The sequence below is a fragment of the Ornithorhynchus anatinus genome, chromosome X5 (assembly GCF_004115215.2).
Source record: "Ornithorhynchus anatinus isolate Pmale09 chromosome X5, mOrnAna1.pri.v4, whole genome shotgun sequence".
Lineage (NCBI taxonomy): Eukaryota > Metazoa > Chordata > Mammalia > Monotremata > Ornithorhynchidae > Ornithorhynchus > Ornithorhynchus anatinus.
The window spans coordinates 23,660,521-23,680,078 of NC_041753.1; the positions used below are offsets into that span (position 1 = coordinate 23,660,521).

General features: G+C 46.7%; 3 protein-coding genes across 3 annotated transcripts; all 3 read left to right on the forward strand.

Moving 5' to 3' along the window:
• Positions 1-1,091: 1,091 nt before the first annotated feature.
• Positions 1,092-2,012, forward strand: ORNANAV1R3246 (vomeronasal 1 receptor ornAnaV1R3246). The gene has a single exon (NM_001253638.1). The coding sequence runs from the start codon at positions 1,092-1,094 to the stop codon at positions 2,010-2,012; it is 921 nt and encodes a 306-aa protein (NP_001240567.1).
• A 6,370-nt stretch (positions 2,013-8,382) lies between these two features.
• Positions 8,383-9,378, forward strand: LOC100083162 (olfactory receptor 14A2-like). Its single transcript, XM_001513701.2, has one exon. The coding sequence runs from the start codon at positions 8,383-8,385 to the stop codon at positions 9,376-9,378; it is 996 nt and encodes a 331-aa protein (XP_001513751.2).
• Positions 9,379-18,568: 9,190 nt separating this feature from the next.
• Positions 18,569-19,534, forward strand: LOC100087252 (olfactory receptor 14A16-like). The gene has a single exon (XM_001517182.3). The coding sequence runs from the start codon at positions 18,569-18,571 to the stop codon at positions 19,532-19,534; it is 966 nt and encodes a 321-aa protein (XP_001517232.2).
• The last annotated feature ends 24 nt before the right edge of the window (positions 19,535-19,558 follow it).

A 19,558-nucleotide genomic window follows, 5' to 3' on the forward strand; every position in this document is an offset into this window, starting at 1 on the left:
GGAGTCAGAGGACCTGAGTTGTTTGCTGTGTGTTTGTTTGTTGTTTGCTGTGGGTCAGAGGACCCACTTGTTTGCTGTGTGACCTTGGGCAAGTCACTTAACCTCCCTGTGCCTAGGTTTTCTCAAACTGCAAAATACCTGTTCTCCCTTCCACTTAAGACTGTGAAACCCATGCAGGACAAGGACTGTCTCGGACTTAATTAACTTGTACCTACCCAAGTGCTTAGAACAATTTTTGACTCATAGTAAATGCTTAACAAATACCATAAAACAAAAAAAGTTTAATGTTTCATTAATTTACATAGATAATATATATATCATGTATATGATATGCAGTCATATGTTTCATATATATGATCATGCGTACATGCTAATGGTATACTTAAGTGCTAGAGGTGGATTTCGGGTGGTTATGATTCCTTATCCCTCCTTAAAAACCTTATGAAAATCATATCTCCTTCAAGAGGCCTTTGCCAATTAAGCCCTCTCTTCCCCTACTCCCTCTCCCTTCTGCATCATCTATGCACTTTGGATCTATAACCTGTGAAAACTTGGTATTCACCCCATCCTCAGCCCCATAGTACCTATGTACATATCCATAAGTTAATTATATTCATGTCTGTCTCCCCCTCTCGACTGTAAGCTCATTGTGGGCAGGGAATGTGACTCCAAAATTTGTTGTACTGAACTCTTGCCAGACCTTAGTACAGTACTCAGCACACAGTAAGTGTTCCATAAATATAATTGAATAGAACTTATTGAGTTCTAAAGGTCATGGGTTCTAATGCCATTCCACGGCATTTATGTGCATATCTGTTACTTATTTACATTAATGTCTGTATCCCTCTCGAGGCTTGTAAGTTCGTTGTGGGCAGGAAACGTATCTACCAACTGTGTTATACTGTACTCTCCCAAGCACTTAGTACAGCGGTCTGCATGCAGTAAGCACTCAATAAATACGATCGATTGCTTGATTTAATGAGAATGAACCACTGGCAGCAGATTTCTGTTTCCCTTTCTCTCTCCTTCATCCCAGGTTTCTTTAAAGGAATTCAAAGAAAGGAATTTCAATGGATGAAACATTAAAGGCAATGGATGATATTGCCATCTCCTTCGGGGTTGTGATGCTGTTACAGATCACCGTTGGGATTATAGTGAATGTAATTCTCCTCCTATTTTATATCCGCATGGTGTCCATCAGTCCTGTGGTCAGCTCCTCAGATTTGATTTTCAGTCACCTGACTTTGGCCAACACCATAATTCTCCTTTCCATTGGAATCCCAGAGACCATGTCAGCCTGGGGACAGAGAAATTTCCTGGATGACATTGGATGTAAAATCCTTATGTATCTTTACCGAGTAGCCCGAGGTCTTGCCATCTGCACGACCTGCCTCCTAAGCGTGTTCCAGGCCATCACCATCAGCCCCGGCACCTCCCGCTGGGCCCGAATTAAAGCCAAATTACCTAAGTGCATCATTCCCTCCTGCCTCCTATCCTGGATTCTCAATCTGCTAATAGAGCTGAGTATGCCAATACACATGAAAGGCCCCCAGAACAGTAGCCTTGTCCGAATCATGCTAGACCTCAAATACTGCACAAAAGTAGGTGTCAGTACAGAATCCACTCTGGTAATCACGGTCGTGCTCTCCCTGAGGGATCTGTTCTTCGTACTGCTCATGAGTGTGGCCAGTGGCTACATTGTGTTTATCCTGTACAGGCACCACCAACGGGTCCTGCACCTGCACGGACCCGGCCGCTCCCCTGGGGAGATGCCCGAGGTCAGAGCGGCCAAGAGGGTCATCGCCCTTGTCGCTCTCTACATCCTCTTTTACGTGCGACAGTCAATCATGCTGAGTGTTATATTCAGCGTGAAGGAAAAGTCGTCTCTGCTGGTGAATTGCCAAATGATGTTAGGGTTCGCCTTTCCAGTCATTTGTCCATTTTTGATCATTCACAGTGACAGGAGAATAAAGGCAATCTGCTTCCAAGGAAGATTTTCCATAGATTCCTAGGGAAGCTGCCTGCCCTCCCTTTGAGTTCCACACAGGCAAAGAGACCAGTATCTCGATCCAGTCTGTGACACGCCAGGGTTGTGGGGCCTTTTTACCCAGGCCCAGCTCTAGACAATTAAGCATACTGAGGCATGGAAGAATATCTGGAAGTAAAAGGCAGCAAAGGAGACGCAGCAGGAAAATACCAAATTCAGAGCAATATGGATTTCAGAGCAAGAGGTCTTTAGGAAGGAGGAATCATCACAGAAGAACTGCTGGATCGTGTTGGGTCTCTTGAAAAGCAGGGAGAAAGTAGCTGATGTCAGTAACACCCCAAACAAGTTCTGTTGAGCCAAGAGGCAGCTGCCACCCGTGCACAGGCTGCTCAGTTCACTGTGACCTCATAGTGGAGGGTGCAATAGATGGTGGCATAGAGGTCATCAGACATCACCATGAGGACATTTGAGTGGACATTTGAGGCAGTTGAGGATGGATTTGGGGATGGTGACAGGAATGAGGCAGAGTTCAAGGATGGACAGGAGTCTGAAGAAGAAGCACATGGGGGTGTGGAGGTTCTGGTCAAGGTTGTTCTTCCCCTTGACTCTATTTATTGCCATTGTTCTTGTCTGTCCGTCTCCCCCGATTAGACTGTAAGCCCATCAAACGGCAGGGACTTTATCTGTTGCCGACTTGTTCATTCCAAGCACTTAGTACAGTGCTCTGCACATAGTAAGTGCTCAATAAATACTATTGAATGAATGAATGGTGACGGTGACAATGAGGAGTTCCACATCAGGGCCACAGATAGAGAGGAACATGTGGTTGGAGCAGCTGCAGCTCCTGGACATCGGACAACCTCAGGTGGAAGAATCAGATCACCGTGGTGACTTCGGTCCCTGCATGAATCTGGTCCTGAAATAGGGACAATGACAGGTACAGAAAACAGTTTTTGACCATGGAGCAATGGCTTTCATCCCTAAACCTTCTCTGGAGTGGCCTTCATGACCTATTCCTCAGGCTGTATATGATGGGGATCAGGGTGTAGAAGTGTACCACATTGTACAGCATGGACACCAGCTGGTCCAGCATTGAGGCGGAGTCTCGGGGGGCTTAAGATAAGCGATAGTGGCCGTAGAGAGGAAACCCGTGATGAGAGTGAGGTGGGGCAGGCAGGTGGAGACAGCTTCGGTCCAGCCCTCACTGAACGACATCTTCGGGGCAGCAAAGAAGATGTGGACGTAGGAGATGATGATGGAAAGAAAAGAAATTAAAGTGAATCCAGTCCCAAAGGCCATGCCAGCATCAGGCACAACATATGTTTCAGTACAAGAGATCTTCAGCAGGGAGGGGCCATCATAGAAGAACTGCTGGATCTCATGGAATACATAGAAGGTTAGTGTGAACGTCCTAGTTGTGTGTATCACTCCAAACAGTAAGCCCTCTCTATATAACATCAATTGATAGAATTGGTAGACATGCTCTCGGCCCTCTTGGAGATTAGGGGAAGCAGAGTATAAGGATATGGACATAGATACTGAGGAAAGGGAATGGGGGGGTAGTATCTAAGCCTTTGTGCTTGGTAGTAAGTGTGCAAGAGAGGCAGTAGGAAGGGAAAATGGTGTTGGGGGTTTTGAGATCTTAGTCCAGGGAAGCTGCTTGAAGGAGATATGATTTCAGTAAGTGTTTAAACATGGGGAGAGAAGTGATGTTTTGGATTTGGAGAGAAAGGGAGTTCCAAACAGAAGGGAGGATGTGAAAAATAGATATCGGATGAGGTGAGAGCTACCGAGTTTCTACCAATTCTGTTGTATTGAACTCTTCCAAGTGCTTAGAACAGTGCTCTGCACACAGTAATCACTCAATTGAAAAGTATTGAATGAGATTCATTCCAGGACAAGGCGATTATCTTGCTGTATGAAACTCTCTTTGAGTGTTGTCATCCTTGTCGGAAATCAGATCCCATCACATGATGCCCAGAGGCCATTTGCAGGATGTGGCCAGCATTACCAGGATAATCAAATTCCTCCTCTTGGAGTTCTCAGACATCCAGGAGCTGCAGCTGGTCCATACTGCACTACTCCTGCTGATCTATCTGGTGGCCCTGAGCGGGAATCTCCTCATTGTTGCTATCACCTCCCTCCACCAGCGCTTCCACACCCCCATGTACATCTTTCTCAAGAACCTCAAGAATATGTCTGTCCTAGATCTCTGCTACATCTCCGTCACCATCCCCAAATCCATTCTCATATCTCTGACACAGTACAGCTCTCTCTCCTTCCTGAGCTGTGCAGCACAGGACTGGCTGGTGATTTTCTTTCTAGATGCAGAATGATTTGTCCTCATGGTGATGTCCTAAAACTGCTATGTCACCATCTGCTGTCCCCTGTGCTATGAGGTCACAGCAAAAAAAGCCTACATGCAGATGGGGGCAGCTTCTTGGCTCAGAAGGATTCTGTTTGTAATCTTGATTTCAGCTTTAACATTTTCCTTATCCTTCTATGGGTCTAACACTGTCCAGCAATACTTCTGTGGTGCTCTCTCTATCCTGAATATCCCCTGCTCTGAGGACCATGTTGCTATTGATGTTAGTGTGATTTTTGTGGTAGCCCTAGTTGTCTTCTGCTTCATTTCCATAATCACCTCCTATATGAGCATCTTCTCTGCTGTGCGGAGGATATTGGCTCAGCAGAGAAGAGAATAATAATATCATTATTATGATGATGATGATTATTCACAGAGGGATGGACCAAAGTTGTCTCCACTTTCTTGCCCCACCTCATGGTGGTCACTCTCTTTGTCATGATTTTTTTTTGTGCTTATATGAAGCTGTCCTCAAATCCCCCCTCAGTACTGGACCTGCTGGTACTTTACACTGCAGTGCACTCTGCCCCGAACCCCCTCATCTACAACTTGAGGAAGAGAGGCATGAAAACCTCCCTGGGGAAGATTCTGGGTGTGAAATGTTTTCCATCTTGGGGATGTGATGTCAATATCCCTTGCCTGCTGGACCTACTGTGGATCCAGTGAATGACCCCAGCATTTGTCAGCAACCAGATCTTTGCCCTAAGCGTGCGTTGTCCCCGCAGAATGTCCTAGGGGAAGAGAAACTCATTGGTGACACTTGTTTAGAACAATCTCCTCATTTCCACAGATGGAACAGGTCAGACTAGGTATGTCTTCTGCTTTATGAGCTGAAGGCCACCCTTGAATGAATAGCACAAGCCTTCCTGGAAAATGGCACAAGTCATAACATTGTCAGTTGGAAATGATTTTCCCAGGAGAATAGTGTCATCGGGGGGAGTTAGTTCCTGAACTGCATCATGTCCTAGTGGACAGAGTCGGGGCCTGGTGTTTGGAGGACCTGGGTTCTTACCTTAGATCTATCACTTGTCTCCTCTGTGACCTTAGCCAAGTTTGTTTGCCTTAATTATCTCATCTGTAAAATGGAGATTAAATCCTCTCCCTCCAACTTAAACTGTGATCACCATATGGTAGAGGGACTATGTCCAACCTGATTATCTTGTATCTACATCAGCATTTGGTACAGTGCCTGGCACTTAACAATCGCACATTAGCATTTTCATTCACTCACACGCCCAAACTTGAACTTCGCTGTCGGTTGTGTTCACTTCAATTATTAAGGACACTAGATATATCAAGGAAAACATAGTTTGTTTTAACAGAATCTTAATTTGTCCCTTTGAATTGTCACTAACCCTAACCCTGGCACTATCCTTGACTACCCCTAACCCTAGTGCTTGTCCTTACCTTAACCCTAACATCAACCTCATCCCTAACCCCAAGCCTAACACCACTTCTACAGTAACCTAGACTGTAAGCTCATTGTGGGCAGGGAATGTGTCTGTTATTTTGTACTTTCCCAAGTACACAGTAAGTGCTCAATAAATACGATTGACTGACACTGATTGACTGTTCCGCATCTACTAAGTGTAGAGTTCTGTTTTGATCACAGGAGGAGAGCACAACATTGGCAAGCTTGACCTTAAACCCGGAGGCCCAGCCCATGGATTATTTTTCCATTCTCCATGAGGGACAATCAGCTGCTTTGAAAAGGATTAGATTGAATTCAGTGATTTCCACTCCTCAGGATGATACAGCTTCCCAGCAGAAAGGGCTGATTCCAACCCTGATATACAAGAAGACAAAGGGTAGGCTCTGACCTATTCCTCCTCAAACCAGGGATTTCCCCCTCACGTGCAGATGGTTTCTATCAGTGGTTGCTTCCCAGTAACCCTATCTCAGAATCTCTCAGCGTCCTGGCCCACCCACACTGGACCCTCCCCTCTCAGCCTGCATGAGGGTCTCAAGATGGATTCGAAGGCATCTCTCACTGTCTCTACATTCAAAGGTATTTACTGAATGCTGTGTGCTTGGGAGAGTAAATTATAACAGAGTCGGCGGACATGTCGTCTGCCTATAACAAGCTTAGAATGTCACACTCTGTAGAGATCAGCAAGTGCAGTTGATTGAATGAATGATTAACTGAGCGAGGTCATGAGAGAGACAAAGTTAAATCTGTCCACAAGTAACGCAAATCATCGCTAAAGATGGGAACCTCTGGGACACTGGGAAGCAGATGCTGCCATTGTCCTGGAAAACCCATGAGCCAGAGCCATTATGGCAGCTTCAGGGACGAGACCCTAGTCTTGAAGGGCCTCAGGGACCACACAGCCAGCAGTTTCCCCTGTCACCCAGGCCACGGGGTCCCTCGGCAGCACCCGAGCCAGTCCTTTGGGGATCTCCCACAGAGCAGCACTTGCTTTATCTACAGGGGCAGGCTCTGGAGAGCATCTCAACATCCAGGGAAGAACAGAGAGAGGCTGAGGGTGCCACATGGTCCCTTCATGGTTGACCACGCCCAGGAGACTGAGGGAAGGGGCAACCATCCCAGCCCAGCAGAGGTCAGTCCCCCTGCCCCCCGCTGCCCTGGTGAGTGTGACTGGGGTGCAGGGGGGCCAGCAGGTCGATGTGAGAGATGGAGCCATTCTGGGGAGATGCTCACTTCAGCCTCTGCTTGGGGTTTGGGGCAGGGTTGTGGGGCAGACGGATTTGCAGGAGCAGAAACCAGGCCTCAGCAGGACTGGAAGGGACAAGAGGGTGGGGAATACTGCAACACAAGCCACTACTACTGGAATCAATTCCTCTGCTCAGCTTCTCAGTCATAAGGTCTTTGTTCATCCACTGTTCATGCTAGAACACTTTCTTCCCCTCTTGGGATTATAGCTCTAAATTATTTATAGCCATAAATTATGTATTTATAATAATAATGATTGTATTTGTTAAGCACTTACTATGTGCAAAGCATTGTTCTAAGTGCTGGGAGGATACAAGGTGATTGGGTTGTACCACATGGGGCTCACAGTCTTAATCCCCATTTTACAGATGAGGTAACTGAAGCATTTATCTTAATGTCTGTCTCCCCCTCTTGACCGTAAGCTCCTTTTGAGCAGGGAACATATATACCAACTCTGTTTTATATATTCTTCCAAGCACTGAATACAGTGCTGTGCACACAATAAGTGCTCCATAAATGACACTGATTCATCGATTGATCTCCCCCATCCCTCTGCCAGGCCCGAGGCCTCAAACAGCAGGACTTCATTCGTTCATTCATTCATTCAATGGTATTTATTGAGTGCTTACTATGTGCAGAGCACTGTATTAAGCACTTCCCAAGCCAGACTATTTCCTGTTTAGCCATTGGAAATCTTGAAGAGACTCCTCTTTGTCCACTCCTAAAATCAGGGACAGGAGTAAATGTGAATAAAAACCTCTTCCGCTTCTCATTATTCTCCTGGACAACACACTCCATTCTCCATCACTCACAATTAGTGTTGCATAGAAGGGGACTCTGACCATTGGGTACTCAATAAGTACTGTTATTCCTACTGTTACAACTATCCCCACAACATCTGTCTCCCTCATTTAGACTGTGAGCCCATCGTTGGGCAGGGAGTGTCTCTATCTGTTGCCGAATTGTACATTCCAAGCGCTTAGTACAGTGCTCTGCACACAGTAAGCGCTCAATAAATACGATTGAATGAATATGAATATTACCACTACTTGCTTGAACTACTGCTTTTGTTGCTATTACTGCTATTACTACGACTACTTTCCCATCTTACATCTTTGTCATTTTGTCACCACTTGCAGTATTATTTTGCCAACGCTTCTTTGGAATCCCCTGCTAATTACGTGGAAGCAATTTTCCAAATTTTCTAGGTCATTTTGTAACCAATAAGTGTCAGTGTACCATCCTTTGCCCCCTCGTAGAATTACGGGCAAATTTCCTATTGATTTCTTCACCCCATCGATATTTTTAAATTTGATCCTTCCTTTGTGTTGTGCAGAGAATCTACATGATTTCCCAATGACAAACTTCTCCATGGTGACTGAATTCCTCCTCTGGGGGTTCTCCGATGTTTGGGAGCTGCAGCTGGTTCATACTGTGTTGTTCCTCTTGGTCTACTTGGCAACCCTGACAGGAAATCTCCTCATCCTCACCGTGACCACCCTTGACCGGCACCTCCACACCCCCATGTACTTCTTTCTTAAGAACCTGTCCATCCTCGACATCTGCCTCATCTCCACCATTGCCCCCAAGTCCATCCACAACTCCCTGACCAGCAACAGGTCCATCTCCTTCCTCGGCTGTGTTGCACAGCTCTTGCTGTGGGTCCTGTTTGCTGGTTCAGAGATTTTTGTCCTCACGGCGATGTCCTATGACCGCTATGCTGCTATCTGCTATCCCCTGCGCTATGAGGTCCTGATGAGCAGAGGGGTCTGTGTGAAAATGATGGCAGCTTCCTGGCTCATAGGGAGTGTGTTCGGCTTCTTGCTTTCAGCTTCAACATTCTCCCTACCCTTCTATGGGTCCAATGCCGTCCCACAGTTATTCTGTGACGTCCCCTCCCTGCTGCAGATCTCCTGCTCTGTGGACCATAGTGCCATTGACGTGAGTGTGACTGCCGGGGTAGCCTTAGCTGTTGGTTGCTTCATTTACATCATCCTCTCTTATGTGCGCATCTTCTCCACCGTGCTGAGGATGCCGTTCACGGCAGGCCGGGCCAAAGCATTTTCCACCTGTCTGCCGCACCTCATGGTGGTGACTTTGTTCATAATGAATGGCGCCTTTGCCTATCTCAAGCCACCCTCAGACACTCCCTCAGTGCTGGATCTGCTGGTATCCATGTTGTACACCATGGTGCCCCCAGCCCTGAACCCCCTCATCTACAGCCTGAGGAACAGGGATATGAAGAATGCCCTGAGAAGGACCCTAAAGGGGAGACTCCTTCGTCCTTCCTTCCAGGTTAAAATTTCTCTCTCCTTAATCAGAGGGAATCACCAGTGGCATGTCCATCTATAGAGCTGTCCTTCTTGTCTGAAGACAAAGTCTTGACAGTGAGGGATTCATTCATTCATTCAATAGTATTTATTGAGTGCTTACTATGTGCAGAGCACTGTACTAAGCGCTTGGAATATACAGTTCGGCAACAGATAGAGACAATCCCTATCCAATGATGGGCTCACAATCTAATCGGGGGAGACAGACGGACAAAAACAAGACAACATAATCACGAGAAATAGAATCAAGGGGACGAACACCTCATTAACAAAATAAAAAGGGTAATAAAAATATATACAAATGAGAACAGCTGAGAGGGGCGGGGGAAGCAGAGGGAAAGGGGGCTTAGCTGAAGGGAGGTGAAGGGGGGAAGGGGTAGGAGCAGAGGGCGGAGTGGGAGCAGAGAGGGAGCAGAGGGAGCAGAGGGAAAAGGGGTAGCTCAGTCTGGGAAGGCCTCTTGGAGGAGGTGAGCTCTCAGTAGGGCTTTGAAAAGGGGAAGAGAGTTAGTTTGGCGGAGGTGAGGAGGGAGGGCATTCCAGGACAGCGCTAGGATGTGGGCCAGAGATCGACGATGGGATAGGTGTGAACTGGGGACAGTGAGGAGATGAGTGGCAGAGGAGCAGAGCATGAGGGGTGGGTAGTAGAAAGAGAGAAGGGAGGTGAGGTAGGAGGGGGCAAGGTGATGGAGAGCTTTGAAGCCAAGAGTGAGGAGTTTTTGTTTCATGCAGAGGTTGATAGGCAACCACTGGAGGTTTCTAAGGAGGGGAGTGACATGCCCAGAGCATTTCTGCAGAAAGATGAGCCGAACAGCGGAATGAAGACTAGAGTGGGGAGAGACAGGAGGAAGGAAGATCAGAGAGAAGGCTGACACAATAATCCAGCCAGAATATTATGAGAGCTGGTACTAGCACGATAGTGGTTTGGATGGAGAGGAAAGGTGGATCTTGGCGATATTGTAAAGGTGAGACTGGCAGGCGTTGGTGATGGATTGGATGTTTGGGGTGAATGAGAGAGCTGAGTCAAGGATGACACCAAGGTTGCGGGCTTGAGAGACGGGAAGGATGGCCGTGCCGTCCACAGTGACGGGCAAGTCAGGGAGAGGACAGGGTTTGGGAGGGAAGATAAGGAGCTCAGTTTTGGACATGTTGAGTTTTAGGTGGCGAGCAGATATCCAGGTGGAGACATCCTGGAGGCAGGAGGAGATATGAGCCTAAAGGGAGGGGAAGAGAATAGAGGAGGAGATGTAGATTTTGGTGTCATCTGCATAGAGATAATAGTTGAAGCCCTGGAAGCGAATGGGTTCACCAAGGGAGTGAGTATAGATGGAGAACAGAAGAGGGCCAAGAACTGACTCTTGAGGAACCCCTACAGTTAGTGGATGGGAGCGGGAGGAGGAACCCGTGAAAGAGATCAAGAATGAATGGCCAGAAAGATAAGAGGAGAACCAGGAGAGGACGGAGTCTGTGAAGCCAAGGTGAGATAAGGTGTGGAGAAGAAGGGGATGGTCGACAGTGTCAAAGGCAACTGAGAGATCAAAGAGAATTAGGATAGAGTAGGAGCCATTGGATTTGGCAAGCAGGAGGTCATGAGTGACCTTTGAGAGAGCAGTCTCAGTAGAGTGGAGGGGACGGAAGCCAGATTGGAGGGGGTCCAGGAGAGATTTGGAGTTGAGGAATTCAAGGCAGTGAGTATAGACAACTGGTTCTAGGAGTTTGGAAAGGAAGGGTAGGAGGGAGATAGGGCAATAACTGGAAGGGCAAGTGGGATCGAGAGAGGGATTTTTTTAGGACAGGGGAGACATGGGCGTGTTTGAAGGCAGAGGGGAATAAGCCATTGGAGAGTGAGTGGTTAAAGATAGAAGTTAAGGAGGGGAAGAGGGAAGGGGCGATGGTTTTTATAAGGTGAGCGGGAATGGGGTCCGAAGCACAGGTGCAGGGGGTGGCACTTGCAAAGAGGGAGGAGATCTCCTCTGAGGATACTGCAGGGAAGGATGGGTAAGTAGGGGAAAAGGGTTGTCGGGGGGGGGGCGGTTTAATGTGTGCAAGAGTAACTAACAAACTCTTCTTATAAAGGTGCGGGTACCCAGCCTTATAGAACTTATTTTACATATCCATAATTTATTTATGTTTATATTAATGTCTGACCAATCCCCTGCCCCTAGGCTGTGGCCCATTGTGGGCAGGTGACATGTCTATAAACTCTGTTGTATTGTACTCTCCCAAGAACTTTGTACAGTGCTCTGCACACAATAAGTGCTCTATGAATATCACTAATTGGTTGTGTTATGGCTCAGACAAGCATAATTTTCACCAAGACAGATAGCCAATCAATCAATTAATAGTATTGATTTACTGCCTACTCTGTACAAAGAACTTGGGAGAGTGTGTGCTCACTGACCGCGACCTTCCGGATCTTCTCCGAACCATGAGTTAATCCCGGTGCTCCTTTCACCTCAGTGGAAAGAGCCCGGGCTTGGGAGTCAGAGGTCATGGGTTTGAATCCCCACTCTGCCACTTGTCAGCTGTGTGACTATGGGCAAGTAACTTAACTTCTCTGTGCCTCAGTTCCCTCATCTGTAAAATGGAGATTAAGACGTGAGTCTCACGTGGGACAACCTGATTACCCTGTATCTACCGCAGCACTTAGAACAGTGCTCTGCACATAGTAAGCGCTTAACAAATACCAACATTATTATTATTATTATTGTTATTAAATGATCAGTCCCTTGAAGGGCAGACACAAATTTCCAAGCTCAGTCACGGGCTGAGAGTCATTTCTGGAACTGCATATCTTGCTGGCAGGAAAGCACAGCTCTTTGTGCCACTTCTGACAATTTGTGCAGTTATAGGAAGTCCTATGTATTGCTATATGACCTTGGCAGAATTTAGGTTCGACATAGATGTTATCTGAGCTAGTGCAGGGTTTTATTTAAACATAATCCTTAATTAGCTCTCTGAATAGATATTAATCCTAACCTTAACTTTAACCAGAAGCCACATCCCAGTATTACCCCTTACCCTAATCCTAACTAAAATCAACTATAACCCTAACCCGAACCTGAACCCAAACCCTAAATCCAACCCTAACCCTAACCTTAACCCTAGTTCTAATCCACTATATTTCCCTTAGCATCCCCTGCATGGTTGCATTCCCCGCTGGTTTTCCCGGGCTGTTTACCCTTCTGGAACACTGCTTTTCTGGCAGAGAACAGCTCTCTACACTGATTCCCTTCCAGGGCTTCAGGTGGGGTCTGCCCACTCCAGGCCCTTTAACTCCAAATTCTGCAGGACCTCCTCTCTGATCTCCCATCCTCCTGTCTCTCCCTGCTCCAGGCTATTCTTCATTCCGCTACCTGGATCATCTTTCTACAGAAACACTCTGGGCATATTACTCCCCTCCTCGAAAACTTCCAGCGGTTGCTTATCAACCGTCGCATGAAATAAAAACTCCTCGCTCTTGACTTCAAAGGTCTCCATCACCTAGCCCCCTCCTACCTCACCTCTCTTCTCTCCTTCTACAGTCCACCCCGCATACTCCGCTCCTCTGCCGCTAACCTCCTTACGGTGCCTCGTTCTCGCCCGGCCCGCCGTCGACCCCGGCCCACGTCCTACCACTGACCTGGAATGCCCTCCCTCCTCACATTCGCCATACTAACTCTCTTCCCCTCTTCAAAGCCTACTGAGAGCTCACCTCCTCCAGGAGGCCTTCCCAGACTGAGCACCCCCTTTCCCTCTGCTCCTCCTCCCCTCCCCATTCCCCCTACTCCCTCCTTCTGCTTTTCCCCCTTTCCCTCCCCAAAGCACTTGTGAATATTTGTATATATTATTTATTACTCTATTTTGTTAATGATGTGTATATATCTATGATTCTATTTATCTTGATGATATTGACGCCAGACTACTTGTTTTGTTTTGTTGTCTGTCTCCCCTGTTTAGACTGTGAGCCTGTTGTTGGGCAGGGATTGTCTCTATCTGTTGCCGAATTGTACATTCCAAGCACTTAGTACAGTGCTCTGTACATAGTAAACCCTCAATAAATATGAATGAATGAATAAATGAATGTGAAGGTGTGTGCTGAGCATGTGAGGAGAGCACAGTTTTAGCAAGCGTGAGTTGGAGCCCAAACGCCCAGCCCCACAGATTCTTTCTCCATCCTCATGAGGAAGAGTCATATACATTGAAAGGGGACAGGGTCATTGAGTCGAAGGAACCCAGTTGTTTCCACACCCCAGTTTGACAAAGCATTCTGTCAGGAGGAACTGGTTACAAAACCAAATTAGAAGACAACAAAGGGGAGGCTGCACCTTGAGGCACCTCCTCAAGCCAGGGATTTCCAGTCCCTGTTCAGATGGTGAGGATCAGTATTTCCTTCCTATCACCCCTATCTCAGAACCCTTCAACCTCCTGCCCTGCCCATACTTATCCACACACACTGCTTAGGGGGGTTTTATGGAGAATACTCAGATATTCCTAACTCTCATTAGATTTGCCCTGCATAGGTATCAGAAAATACAATTGATTGATTCATAGTTTAGTGGAAGGAGCCTGGGCTTGGGAGTCAGAGGACCTTGGTTCTAATCCCGGCTCCACCACTTATCTGCTGTGTGATCTTGGCCAAGTCGCTTGACCTCTCTGTGCCTCAGTTACCTCATCTGTAAAATGGGGATTAAGACCAGAAACCCCACGTGGGACAATCTGCTCACCTTGTATCTACCCCAATGCTTAAAACAGTGCTTGGCACATAGCAAGTGCTTAACAAATACCATCAGCATCATTATTATTATTATTAACAGATTGATTGTCTGAGATTGTGAATGAGATGAAGCTAAAACTGCATCTGACCAGAATATCCTTAACAAAGAGGCCCTCTGGGATGTTGGAACTGAGATGCTATTGTTACCATGGGAACCTTGCAGGTCAGCAGGCGAACAGCTACATGGACCTCATCTCCATGGGGACTCAGGGTCCCTGTGAAGGCAGAGTTCTCACACCATCCAGGGCCATGAGGTCCCTCTGCAGAGGCCTGAGCTGGTCCTCTAGGGATTCCCCTCAGAGCAGCAGTTACTTTATCTGCAGGGATGGGGGACCATCTAAAGAGCATCTCAGCATCTGCAGGAGAGCAGAGAAGGGTTGAGGGCCACTCTTTCCCTTCATGGTCAGCACCACCAAGGAAGCCCGAGGGGTACAGGAGCCATCCCACACTGACAGAGGACAGTGCCTGTCCCCCCTCCTCCTCCCCACCCCCTGCAGCCCCACACTGCCCAGGTGACTGTAACCAGGGTTGGGAAGGGACCAGGAGTTCAATGTGAGAGAGGGGCCACTCTGGGGAGACAAAAGTACATGAGGGTTTAGTTTGGGCTGGGGCACTGTCTCCCAGCAGGCAGGGGGCTTGCAGGAGGGGAAATATTTTCCTGTGCAGTGGTCCCATCCTTTAAAGAGCTCCCCTCCAACACCCATATCCACCCCTGCTACTATAGCAGCTGCTTCTGGGCTCTGCACTTTGGCTCCGGGTCAATCAATCAATCAATGGTATTTTTTGAGCATTTACTACGTGCAGAGCACTGGACTAAATGCTTGGGAGAATACAGTATTGGCACTGTGCTGCAGTAATTTCACCCTACAGTGGTTGTTTCAGGCAAAAGACATTGGCATTGTGCTGCACTCCTGGCCAACATTTTGCTCATTGCACTCCTTACTCAGGGGACACAAGGTGGCTAAGGATGAGCGTGTGTGAGTCACATTGCATACGCTGCTCACACTATAACCAATTCCCATCTACAAAATCTCAGGTTCAAAGTCTCCAGAGTGAGATCTGCCTGACATTCCCACAGAATACTTCTCCATCACCATCACTATTAGCAGCAGCAACAGTGGGAGCAGCAAATATGGTCCTTTTTTGGGTAAGGGAGTGTGTGGATTCTCAATTAGATGGTTTGTGTAGGTGTGAAAAATCAATCTATGGTATTTATTGCGTACTTAGTGCAGGCACAGCCCCTCACTAATTTCTTGGGAGAATACAATACAATAGTGTAGATTGACATGATCCCTGTCCATAAAGAGCCTAGAGACTAGAGGGGAAGCCTGTGTTGGAGCTAACTATGCATGTGGGTGTGTTATAGATTTTTTTAGGAGGGTAGAGGTCCTAGTTCTGCATGTTTGGGTGAGTGTGTGCACACTGAGTTGACGTTGCATGAGTTTACCTGAGTAGTTGTGATTCCCGCTGGGCCTTCCACCGCTCACACTGCTCGTCAAAATATCCCAGTCGGTGTTGCAAGTCATCTCATTCTATCACAGGCTTTGTGTCCCATGTCACCATGGAGCAAATTGAAAAGGAGCACCTCCTCACCCCCAAATCTTGGGGCACCATAGAGCTCCTAGGTCTTGCTCCATTTATGATGGCTAGACCTGGGTTCTAATCCTGGCTCTGTCACATGTCTGCTGTATGACCTTGGATGAGTCACTTAACTTCTCTCTGCCTCAGTTACCTAATCTGTAAAATGGGGATTAAGTCCTACTGCCTTCTACTTAAACTCTGAGCCCCATGTCGGATTGGGACTGTGTCCAAACTGATTAATTTGTAAATACCCCAGTGCTTAGAATAGCATTTGGCACATAGTAAGTGCCTAGCAAGTACCATTATTTATTTTATTTTATTTTTCATCCAGTCCTAAACCAACCAAGATGTATGGAGGACTTTGGGGTAAATCTAGGAGAGGAGGCTTCTTCAACTTGGAGGAAGAGCCACTGACATTTAAATTCCCCAGTGGGTGCAGGAATGAGGTATCCCTCAATCAGTAAGACTTGCTCTTAAATTGTTTTTGAAGTAGTGGTGATGGTTTGCAGTGAACTATTCTCACTCTCTAGTCTAACACTGCTATAGTCAACAACACACCCTGCAAGACAGTTGATAAAGATGGCAGCAGGGTGGGGTGGCATAGAAAAGCAGATTTCTAGTTATCCTCTCAGTAACAGGCCCTGCCGTGCCCTGATCCAGCCTGTAAGTGGTTGTTGGGACACACTCACATCTGCTTTATTTATTGCTGAGATTTGCAAAATGCAGAAAGAAAGGTTGGTGATGGGGAAAGCCATGGTTAGATAGTTATGGTATTTTTAAGCACTTACTACATGCCAACCACTGCACTAAATGGTAGGGAACCTGCCTTTCAAGGGAGTGTTCTGATTGTCTCTTACTAGTTTTGCCTTTCTCTTTGTCTTGATAGGCAAAGAATTCTGCAGAACTTGGCTAATTGAACTCCTCCTTCTAGTACCTTGGGAGGTAGTCTGGAGGAGAGGATAGATGAGAATCTTTTCCCATCAACTCCAAGGGAAGAAGTGCATCTCAGCATAAGGAGAGATAAATGGTTGTGGTAGGAGTAATAACACGTACTGAATGCCCACGTAGAACAGTGCACTTTACCAATCAACGGTATTTACTGAGTGGTTACTGTGTGCCAAGCACTGTACTAAGCACTTGGGAAGAGCACGATATGGCAGAATTAGTTGACATGTTCCCTCCCCACAAGGAGATGAACCAACCAAATCCAAAATTGACATATTCTCTGCCCACAAGTATTTGAGCATGACAATATTTACATAACTAAATAAGTACATATGTATTATATGGCTGCTATGGAAGGTTTTAATAAGCTCAGCTCATTCGTGCAGGAATTATCTGAAAGGATGGCATGGTTTAGAGTGCTGGGACATTAATCTGGAGAAGCTTGTAGGGATTTTAGCAGGGCTCCAAATGAGTGGAGAGCTGAGGCTTATCTGATGGGGAAGGGAGGTGGAGGGTTTTGAGGAGAGGGTTGGGTCCCCAACCTGAAGCGAAGAGTGGAAACAGGAAAGCCAAGAGTGAGTTACAATTAGAAAGTTGGCTTGGGAACACTGAAGATGGAATGAATAGAGGATGATGATGACTGTGGTATTTATTAAGCACTTACTATGTGCCAGGCACTGTACTAAGCTCTGGAGAAGTGGGGTGAAGCTAGGCGGTAGAGAACCTTTAAGCCAATTGTGGGGCGTTTTTCTTTCATCTGAAAAGACACTTAGAATCAGTCGGGGGTTTTGAGGAGAGGAGAGATGTAGTCTGAGAGATACTTTAGGAAATAGTTAAATAAGTGACTATATATATATATGTGCTTTTAAGATTTTCAGTGTGTATGTGTATATGTAAGCAACGAGTCAGTTGGAAGCGTGTGCATGTGTCCGTGTGTGTACGTGTGTGCCCTAGCGTATGGGTCTTAGTAAGAATGGGTTTGCTTATATATAAGGACATTTTTGTTTGAGTATTAAATCAAGTACTCTCCCAATCTCGACTATGGGAGGATGAATCAAGCAGAGGCATATCCATTCCATTCCTAGCTTGGGCAGTGGCTAGCGAGTGGAAGACAATCTGCTACAAGTCAAAACTCACTGGGCAGCAGCAGCATGGGAGAGAGTCGACGGCGGAGACTCGAGTTCACTGCGCGGAAGGAGACAACGGTAAACCACTTCTGTGTTTTTACCTAGAAAATTCTGTGGATCCACTATTAAAACAACTGCAAATGGAGGTGGGGCCTTCTGGGAGAGATGTGTCCATGGCGTCGCTACGAGTCGAAGATGACTCAACAGCATAAGACAAGACAAAATTAAATCATCAACATTTCATAGGCATTATATGCATCTCTTTACACTTTCTAACCCTCTCCTAGCTGTAATTTATTTTAGTTTTGTTCCCCTCCACTAATAATAATATTGTGGCATTTTTTAAGATCTTATGTGTCAAGCACTGAACTAAATGCTGGGGTACAACGTGGAATCTGGAGATAACAGAGTCTCTGTCGAAGGGAGAACAGGTATTAGACCCTCAATTTATAAATAAGAAAACTGAGGCACAGAAAAGTTAAGTGAATTGCCGAAGGTCACAGAGCAGGCAGATGTTGAAGCCGAGATTAGAAGATTAGTCAGATCCTCTGAGTCCCAAGACTGTGCTCTTTCCATTAGGCCATATAGTTTCTACAGGATTGGAAACTTAGAGATTCCAGTGACATAGAAACTCACTGAAAGCAGGGCTCATATGCACTAATATTACTGATTCCTTGAAGTACTCATATGCGATTGCTTGATTTACTCCTATTGAAATGAATGCTGATTCCTTCATCCATGTTATCAGTGTCTCTAAATTTAAGATTTCTCTTGTCCTGTAAGAGAGACAACCTCATATCTCAGAAATGACCAACATCTCCACAGTGACCAGATTCCTCCTCCTGGGGTTCTCCGATGTCCGAGAGCTGCAGCTGGTCCACGCTATACTGTTCCTCCTTGTCTACCTCGCAGCCTTGTTGGGGAATCTCCTCATTATTTCTATCACAACCCTGGACCAGCACCTTCACACCCCCATGTACTTCTTCCTTAAGTACCTGTCTTTCAACGACCTATGTTTCATCTCCATCACCGTCCCCAAATCCATCGCCATCTCCCTGACTAATAACAATTCCATCTCTTTCCTGGGCTGTGCCTCCCAGGTCTTTCTGGTCATCTTGTTTGGTAGTTCAGAGTTTTTTGTTCTCATAGCGATGTCCTACGACCGCTATGCTGCCATCTGCCTCCCCCTGCGCTATGAACTCATCATGGATAGATTGGCCTGTGTGCAGATGCTGGCCGCCTCTTGGCTCAGCGGGAGTCTGTTTGGAGTCTTGTTTTCAGTTTCAACATTCTCCTTGCCCTTCTGTGGGTCCAACACTGTCCAGCAGTTCTTCTGTGATGTCCCTTCACTGCTGAAAATTTCCTGCTCTGAGGACCACGTTGTTACTGATATGAGTTTAGTTGTTGCGGCAGTGGTAGTTGTCGTCGGTTTCATTTGCATCATCATCTCCTACATCCGCATCTTCTCAGCCATGCTGAGGATTCCATCCTCTGAGGGCCGGAAGAAGGCCTTTTCCACCTGCCTGCCCCACCTCACTGTCGTCACATTTTTCCTCTCTACAGGTTTATTTGCCTCTCTCAAGCCTCCCTCAGTCACTTCCTCGGGCCTTGACCTGATAGTATCTATATTCTATATTGTGATACCCCCCACTCTGAACCCCCTCATCTACAGCCTGAGAAACAGGGACATGAAGGCCGCCCTGAGGAGGACACTAAAAGGGGAAAACACCCACTGGCTCCTGTGGGATAATCTGTGTGTTTCCTTGTGCTGATGATCCCAACTCTCAACACGGTAC

Excerpts from the sequence above, each read along its gene's own strand:
- ORNANAV1R3246 (NM_001253638.1), top strand. The coding sequence starts at position 1,092 with ATGGATGATATTGCCATCTCCTTCGGGGTTGTGATGCTGTTACAGATC.
- LOC100083162 (XM_001513701.2), top strand. The coding sequence starts at position 8,383 with ATGACAAACTTCTCCATGGTGACTGAATTCCTCCTCTGGGGGTTCTCC.
- LOC100087252 (XM_001517182.3), top strand. The coding sequence starts at position 18,569 with ATGACCAACATCTCCACAGTGACCAGATTCCTCCTCCTGGGGTTCTCC.